The 9,553-nt window shown below is 34.0% G+C and overlaps 1 protein-coding gene across 1 annotated transcript; it reads right to left on the reverse strand.

Annotated features, from left to right (window-relative positions):
* Positions 1 to 899: 899 nt before the first annotated feature.
* LOC120142352 (rop guanine nucleotide exchange factor 7-like) lies at positions 900 to 3,680 on the reverse strand. Its single transcript, XM_039157062.1, has 8 exons — positions 3,162 to 3,680; positions 2,978 to 3,094; positions 2,672 to 2,826; positions 2,510 to 2,584; positions 2,137 to 2,424; positions 1,694 to 2,047; positions 1,480 to 1,599; positions 900 to 1,142 (listed from the first exon to the last, which is right to left on the reverse strand). Exons 1-8 carry the CDS (start codon positions 3,646 to 3,648, stop codon positions 900 to 902), a joined length of 1,839 nt encoding a protein of 612 aa, XP_039012993.1. The 5' UTR covers positions 3,649 to 3,680.
* Between the last annotated feature and the right edge of the window lie 5,873 nt (positions 3,681 to 9,553).

Here is a 9,553-nt window from a genome sequence, read left to right on the forward strand (position 1 = left end):
ATGAGGAATTATAGCATATATAACATTTTTAGCTGGAAGGTTGATTTTTTTTCTTCCTTATTTGTGCAGGATCTCTCTATTACTGAGTGTTTTCATGTCAATCAACATACTTATCAAGGTATCTTAAGTCAGATTCACAGCTAATCAACATGCTTATATAATGGTCTTGTCTTATTTAGAACAGCTGATCAATGTGCTTATATAACGGTCTTGTCGTATTTAGAACATCCGATCAACATGCTTATATGACGGTCTTGTGTATTTACGTTAATGTTCCGTTATGTTCTATTGATCGATCAATATCTCACCCGAAACACGCCTCATTTTTTTTCATTGTTTTTATCTTATAAAGTTGCATCTTTACCCTTGGCAGGTACATAGGAAGACAAAGGCAGCCGTTTAATCCGTTTCTAGCGATATATGGAAGTAGACCACAGTAATCAAGCATTGCAGACAGCCAGTTGTTATTTACTTACTCCTGCCGCGCAAGTGTAGTAGTTCAGCTCCCATCTTCACCGTGAAGAATGAGGAGAGTTAATCTTTTTATTTTCTCATTTACTTTTTTTTTAATTTCAGTGGAGACTGTGTAAGTGACCTTGATTTAGTATGATGAATTTACAGCTTTGTGCTTTGAACATATGGTGTCCATGTTCGTGTTTTCTTTTTTCCCTTAATTAACAATCCAAAAAGCATAAAATAAACCCAAATTGAGGAACTTTGGACTTAATTGTTACACTTTAATAAAAGATGAATCTGAGTGGACATTTTGCCTTTAAACTATTATACTCATGAACTGATAAAACAAAACATGGATTGTGTGTGGTCCCAGCTGCCATACTTATCTTTCATTTGTGTTCTTTCTATTTTCTTATCTGGGCCTATAGATATTTAGGCCAAGGTTATGGTTGTTCCCTATCAAACAATGGGACCTGCAGATTCAAGCAGTCCTTGTCTATCTGTTGGTGGGGACAAACCTCAAATGCCTTTAAATGGTAGCTAATGAAAGACTGCAACCACTCAGTTTTGTGAAAGTTGATTAAGATTTTGATGTTACGTATATCCGCAGTTGTCTTCATGATTGTCGAAACATTCATTTTAAAAGTATCTTCGGAATCATTTGTCGATATCCTATTGGCTTTTCTCTGCATGGTATCAGCATAATGTTATACCAGGAACAATTTCGAGACAACAGATAATGTACTGAGAAGCATGAACCAGACAACTCGTTGTTTATAGACATGCATGGATGATACATTTAAATAACAGGGCGACTGTTCGTCGTTCTCAAGCATCTTCCTATTTCTAGCAAATATTTGGAAACAGTAATAATAGAACCAGGTGGAAGACTGCTGTCTCGGGGAATGGTTCATGGTGTGCAAACCCAGGGCTCTTTCTCAGGGGATGACTCCTTTTTCAGTGAGCTTGTTGCGTCGTTTGGACATTCAAACGATCCTTTTGTTTCTCGAGTGATGCTTGAACCTGATTCGGTTTCTTCGTTTGGATTACTGTATTCCTCGTCTCATCAATACGCGCCACAATGTTAAATGCCAGGCTCTCCAATACTCTTGAGTAGCTTTCCAGAATGGATTTTCCTATATCCTAAATAACACCACAATATTCGGTTATTGGCATGACTTCTGTAATCGAAACCATTCTTAAGAATAAATCTGAAAGGGGAACTAGTGACACAAACCTTGTTGTACTGAATCTTGCTCATATCTAAAGTGGTCTGGGGAAGACCCGGGAACCGCTGCTTCAAGCAAAGCAGTAGACTCTCACCTCGATCTGCAAGTATTTCTCTCTTTTCAGCATCAACCATCAGATCCTTGACCATGTCCCATGACGACTTTGAACTAAAGCGAGCTGTGTTGACAGGTTTGGGATTGGTTTTTCTGCGCCACAGATATACCGAGGCCTCCACTCGGTTGGCAATTTCTGTAGATTGATGATCAGAGGACAAATCAAGGCAATCAAGAAGACATTCAGGTGTAAACAGATCCGATGAAATATAGCGATAAATAAGATCTCCTAAGCTCGCTCGGCCATTCTGAAAACAAATTCTAGCTGAAGTTAATAACCAACACATTTGGTAGAATATGTACATTATACTCCTAATCTTTATCTACAGTCTTTTACCTTAGGAAGAGATTCGAAATATGATTCAGGGACTTCCATGTCAGCTAGAGTAATGTTGTTGATAGCCATGGCAGCTTTTAGGATCTGATTTGCACAGTCACGTTTATGCTGCAACTCCTTCCTCGAATTTTCATTGAGGCCTCCCGGAGGCACTCGAGGCACGGGAAGCCACCATTTCTCCTCTTGACGCTGAAGGGCTTTTCGGAAAGGGGTTGAATCAGCCTGCTGAGCTAGAATCCCTTGGTCAACATACCAGAACTCTGCATCAACAAAACTATCTAATGTCTCCTGCAAAAAAACACATGTTACATTAAAAATAAGCTCTTCAACAGAATCATATTTCCATATTGCAATACAAGCCGGTGAATCTTACAAGAAGCATGTTATCCAATTTTCGCAAAGCCGGGAGGTTAACGTAAAGATCCAATCGGGGCCTGCAAGTCATGACCTGAAACCATAGCAAGTGGCATGGCATTTTAAACTACAAATCCTTCAAAACTGCCCTTAGGTCATCATTTTCAAACCATAGCTTCACCTCTCGCTTGCTTCCGCCTGGGAACGTCTGCCAAGTCGGTATCAACTCCACAATGTGATCACTAACGGAGAGAAACCATTCCATCTCTCTTCGCCACATTGCTTTCTTCTCATGAGTTACTGGTTCTAACCTCCATATTTGCCCAAATAAGGTGGCTGAATAGTTAAGGCAGTGAGTGAGAAATAGCCATTAAAACAAATGTTAAAACAACTAACCAACAAAAACCAGAAACAATTAACCAATATGGACAAATCAAACTCATATAAACTATATTAAAGGTCAAAACAAGCGAAATTGTCAACATACTAGAAAGATTGGTGATGGCATTTGAAATAGCCAAGGCAGTGCTAACACCATTTCCTGAACCTGACATATCTTCACCAAGCAGCAATTTTGCAAATCTTTCCTTCATCAACTCAATCTCTGCAACCCATTACCAAACACATCAGTGAAATGAATCAAACAAAGGGAAAAATGATGGTCAAAGTACCTGAAATTGTGGAACTTTGTTTCTCCAACATCCTGTCATTCATGGGGGGTTTCTTTCTATCTTCACTAAAATCACTACAAGTGCTGCCCTCTGTTTCGGAAATTTCATGCACATGCCAATCTATTGAAGGCGGTGAATATAAATCTTCTTCCTCGGAACTACTGTGACTGTGTTCTTCTTCCTCGTGCACGGTTGTTTCTGGTGTCAAAAGATCGGAGCTTGAACTACTTTCACGACCCTTTTGGACCCCATTATCACCAAAGCTTTCATTTTTCTCAACCGAACTCCCCATTTCACCTTTCTTTTCTTCAAAACCAAGAGAATCTAATCCGTTTAAGCAACATCCATGTGGCTCTATAGCTTTGTAGCACAAGCTTTTAACAGATTTTGAAACGGAAAAGCTTCTAGCTTCTAGCTTTGGCACAGGTAAACAGAGCTTGAGCAAGGCAGAGTCTACTTGGTCACGGTGGGTGAAAGCTCCATCCATTAGGCTGCAACCATGTCTGCTTCAAAGAGGCAAAATGGAAGTAAAACAACAAAGAATACAGAAAAAATGGGTTTTCTTTTCTTATTGTGTATGAGAGATAAAAAGTACAAAGCTTTGTGCTTACACTGTATGGAGTAATAAAGCTGATAATGAATACAGAAGCTTTGCTAAACCTATTTAAAGAAGTCCCTAGTTTTACCCTTTTTGTTTTTTTCCCCAAGTTGTCATGTTTTTAAGCAGACAGGAAAAGGGCTTCACAATCTCTAGGCAGTGTTTTGAAATATAAAGTAGGTGACGGGTAATCTACGCATTCAGATCCATGGTCTTTACTTCTTTTTTCAAAGTGTTAATTTTCAAATTAAAACCTCTATTAACAGAGTTTTTCGAGTTCTAACAAATATATCTACCTTGCAATCATTTTAAAAAATATTCTTTCGAATTACGTTGCTTTTAAGCTCCTAATAAGACACCCTATCTTCTTAGTTCTGGAAACAAAGAAGAAATTGTTCTCAAAACATGTTTTTTTTTTACTTTCATGATGCTTACCGCTCCATCTTGTCTGTGTCAAATTTCATGGATTTTCAAAATGTGGAATCTTCTTTTCCAAACCCAAATCGAACTTTGACAAAATCTTCTTTACTTTGAATTGAGTGAGATTTCAACAACACATGAAATGGATATAAAGTAGGGGTAGCTTTTATTTCTTTTTTCTTTCCCTTTTATTTGAATTGAACGGGCAAAACTCACGATATAATGCTTTCAAAATAAATAATTCACGAGATAATACACTTCCCATATTATTTGCTGAAATAAGGTGAAATCCACAGTGTTGGCCGTAGGTCGCCATGCCTTCCGGGCGACCTACTACATCGCCATGGCTTCCCGGTGAGCTGCACATAGATAATGGACGTTTTAACGTCTGCATGTGCCATGCACGTCCCCAACACATAGGTCACCATGCCCTCCGGGCGACCTTGTAGGTCGCCATGCACGCCCGGCGACCAACGTTGCTCGTGATTCTTGTTGCAGCTGCTGCTCTGCTTTGGTGCTTTGCATGGGCCATGCACGTGGCATGGGATAGGTCGCCATGCATGCTTATGGTCTGCTCTCGCTGCACCTCTGCTCCCATGCAGCGTGAATTCAACTGCATTATTGCAACACTTATTGTTGCATTATTGCAGCCCTTATTGCTGCATTATTTCAACCCTTATTGTTGCATTATTGCAGTCCTTCAGCTCACGTGAATGACAATTTGAGGGTGAATAATTGAAGCAGATGAGATGGGTGGTTGTATTATATATTGGATGGGGTTAATGAGTGAAGCATAAAAGAAAGAAAGGGAGAAGAGAGCAAGGGAAAAGAGGAGAAGAAGGGATAGCAACATCGAGGTAAGTTTTTTAATAATTTAAATTAGTTTATTATTTTAAATTATTAGTTTGTTAGTTTATGGTTTAAGGTAAAACAAAATTTTAGTTAATTAGTTAGTTAGCTTAAGGTAAAACAAAATTTTAGTTAATTAGTTTGTTAGTTTAAGGTAAAACAAAATTTTAGTTAATTAGTTTGTTAGTTTAAGTTTTATTATTGTTAGTTTAAGTTATATCATACATAAATATAAAATTATTTAATTAGTTTGTTTGAAGGTTATATATTAAAAAATAATTAATTAGTGTGTTAGTTAGTCTAATATTTAATTAGTTTGTAGTTAGTTAACTAGTTAAGTTATATATTTTTTGGTTGTTGAATTTATTTATAAAAATAGTTAATTAGTTTATTAGTAGTTTAAGTTTTATTATAATAAAAAAATAGTTTATTAGTTTAAGTTATATAAAAAAATAATTATTTAAATGCCAATAAGTGTTGGCACAAGTGGTTGAGATTCAGGAATTTGAGCTTGTAAGGCCAAGTTCAAATCCCACCACCGTCACTCTTGGTGGGTAATCTGTAAAGTCCTATGTAAATCTCAATTGGGTCTTAGGTATGCCCTGACCCTGGACTGGGGGAGCCACCCCTGACCTAAACTTTTATGTACAAAAAAAGAATAATTATTTAAATTAGTTTATTGTTATAAATTATTAGTTAATTAGTTTATTATTATAAATTAGGGTAAACAAAAAATATAATGAGTTTGTTAGTTTAAATTATATTATTGTTAGTTTAAGTTATATCATATAGAAATAAAATTATTTAATTAGTATGTTTGATAGTTACATATTAATAAAATAATTAGTTAGTTTGTTAGTCGTTAGTTATATAAAAATATGTAATTAGTTTGTGTTAGTTAAATAGTTAAGTTATATTTGTTTTTGAATTTATATTATAAAAAATTTAGTTAATTAGTTTTTTAGTAGTAAATTATAATTAAAAATCGTTTATTAGTTTAAGTTATATTAAAGAATAGTTTATTAGTTAAAGTTATATTAAAGAATAATTTATTAGTTGTTTAAGGGAAAATTTACGTTTAACTTATATTTTAAAAAGTTTAGTTGTTAGTTTATTTAATATATTATAGTTATTATATTAAATTTTTTTGTTGTGTTGTAAATTAGTTAGTTAGTTTATATTAGATTATATTAAATGATTTTTTAAATATTGTTGTTTAATTTTTTTTTACAGATTCATTCCAATGGCTGACCAAATTCTACTGTTGAGACTTGACAATGAACATATTTCAAGTCATTTGGGAATATTGGTGAATAAAATATTTGTTTAATGAATTATAATTAATACATATTTAAATATTATTTTATGATTGTGATAAATTTTTTGAAATATTTAATTGCAGGAGGACGAGCAGCGAGTCCTTCGTCTTTGGCTACATAAAGTGCCCAAGCCACACCCATTGATAGAAGAAAACTTGCAAGAGGCTGGATTTTAGTATGTAACATTTGTGCGAGATTACAAGTTGGTCCAAGGTTTGATCAGTGCGTTGATTGAACGTTGGAGACTAGAAACGCAAACGTTTCATTTGCCGTGTGGCGAATGTATGATAACTTTGGAGGATGTGGCAATGCAAGTCGGGGTCTAAAAAAATGGGATGCCGGTGGTAATGTCATATGAGTTTAATAATGTGGCACAACTTTGCAGCTTGTTTCTTGGGAAAGCGCCCGTACCACCAGAGTGTAGAGGGTGGCGTGTGAGGTTGTCATGGTCGAAGAATGAATTTCAGCTTCAACCAAATAGTACGGAGCACGAAATTATATATGCAACACGAGCATATATATTACAAATGATTGGGGGAATTTTGATGCATGATAAATCTGGTAGTTATGTTCACACTCAGTATCTTCTTTTTTTTAAGAAATTTTGAGCATAGTAGGCAATATAGTTGGGGATCGACGATATTGACGTTCTTGTATCGTGAGATGTGTAAGGCATCATTAGTCGTGAATGATAATAATACAGCAGAAATCGGTGGATGTTTGTTGCTGCTACAATCATGGGCTTGACATAGACTTCTATTTTTGACACCGATTAGTCGGACTGCGGTTAACTTTCCACTTGCCAGAAGGTAATATGGATCCTCTATTTTAATATAAAATATTAATTATAAAATATTTATTTTGATTAAAATTATTGAACAAAATGGCCATATTTTTGTTTTGATTGATATACAGACGGAGGCATAAAATTGAAGGCACGGGGTTGGTGTACAACAACATTAAAGAGTTCAGGCTTAAGATCGATATTAAGGCCAAAAAGGAGGTATGTATAATCTGTTATTTTTAATTATTATTTAAATTAACTATATTATTTGATTTAAATAAATTTTATTGTTTTTGTAATTTTATAGTTTAATTGGAGACCATACATGAATGAAGAAATACTTGCGTTGATACTGCACGATATTTTAGATGGGTTTCAATATTGGTGTGTTGTTTCACCATGATCAATTTGCTTTTGTTGAGATCCAATTTGGGGATAGAGTGTTGAGGCAATTCCACTTCCACCAACCTATTCCACGGAGTCCATGGGATCATGACCTCCTCCAAAACTTAGATGGTCGTCGTCAGGTGAATTGGGTTGAGACGCACGACGACCTGCACAGATTTGATGGTCGTCGTAAAGAAAATGTTAATTGGGTTGAGAAGCATGCAACCTACATTAATGCTTGGAACAATAGGGCTTCATTCATGCCAACTCTTGACAACATTCAAGACGACGACTTTAATTTTGAGAATTTGGCTTACCTTGCTTATTTTTGGGATAATGGAAAGCCGTCCTGACAACAGGTTTAAGAAAAGATTTGGTAAAGCTGAATACTCTCTACCGAGTGGGAGTTCATCTCAACAACCTGAAGAGGAAATGACCGATGTAGATAATAGCGCATCACAACCGTTCGACGATGCGGGATCGTTGCATCACGCAATTGATGATTCTACTATCCCGACATACATACCAGAGTTTGTGCAGCCTGAGGCACCTATCTACTCTCCCATGTTTTCGTCGACGTATGACTTTGAACACATGGTAGTTCAAATGCCCCCAATGAATGAGGAGGATGGGTACCATACTCCTGAGCAACCGCAACGGCCACAACGTATTAGACGTCCGGCCCGACATTATCATTCAACAACACCCCAACATCGACAACAATTGTAAACTCGTTTGCTATTTGTTACAAATTATATATTGAAATTAGACTAGTTTTTTTAACCTTAACAATGATTTTTTAGTATCAAATCATTATATAATTTCATTACTAGTAATCATTAGTATCAAATAATTAAATATTAATAATAAATCATTATTAATAATAATTAGTAAATCATTAGTATCAAATAATTAAATATTTAAAAATCATTAATAAATTCGACTATGTATAAATTTAAATTCGAGTAGTCCACACTAATACATTCATTTGTTATTATTCCATAATTATTAGTAATAATTATTAAATCATTATTATTAAATCATTACTAAATCATCAAATCATTAAATATTAAAATCATTATCAAATCATTAAATATTAAAATCATTATTAAATCATTTTTATAGTTAATTGAAGCACACATCCATTCAAATATGTTCAATTCCTCGAATTATAAATGGCATATTAATTAGGTCCCTCTATTTAAAAACTCCGCTCGAATAATTTATCGACAAAAATTACATAAATTCAACTTCAATGTGAAGATATAATAATTTATCACCCTATTAGTATAAAATTATTATTATAATTTCATTATTACTAATAATTACTAAATCATTACTATCAAATCATTAAATATTAATAATAATTATTATTACTATCATTACTATCAAATCATTAAATATTAATAATAATTTAATTATTACTAATCATTACTACTAAATAATTAAATATTAATAATAATTTCATTATTACTAATCATTACTACTAAATCATTAAATATTAATAATAATTTTATTATAATTAATCATTACTACCAATCATTAAATATTAATAATTTTATTATTACTAATCATTACTAAATAATTATTATAATTTTAAATATAAATTCATTATTAAATCATGATTAGCAAATCATTACTAAATCAAATCATATCATTATTACAAATCAAATGTTCCATGGATGAGTATTAGTTATGTAACGAAAATGGCGTTAATTGAACCACACGTCCATTCAAATCTGTTCAAGTCCTCGAATTATAAATCATTACAAAATTAAATCCGGATAAATACATAAAAATACATATATGATTACTAATGATGAGGGTTATATCTTGGTAAATTAGGATAATTGTTTTTTGAATGGCCTTCACCCATACATAATCCGTATCTCTTTGCTTGACCTCTCTCTCTAGCATGGAAATTCATACTGGTATGAATAGGAGTGGACTTAGGTCGACCCTTTGGACTTTTGCGAAGCATTGGATTTGGCAGCCATTCATCATGATCTTTTTTGGGCCAATATGATTCATTCGG

The sequence above is a fragment of the Hibiscus syriacus genome, unplaced genomic scaffold (assembly GCF_006381635.1).
Source record: "Hibiscus syriacus cultivar Baekdansim isolate YM2019G1 unplaced genomic scaffold, ASM638163v2 tig00110828_pilon, whole genome shotgun sequence".
NCBI lineage: Eukaryota > Viridiplantae > Streptophyta > Magnoliopsida > Malvales > Malvaceae > Hibiscus > Hibiscus syriacus.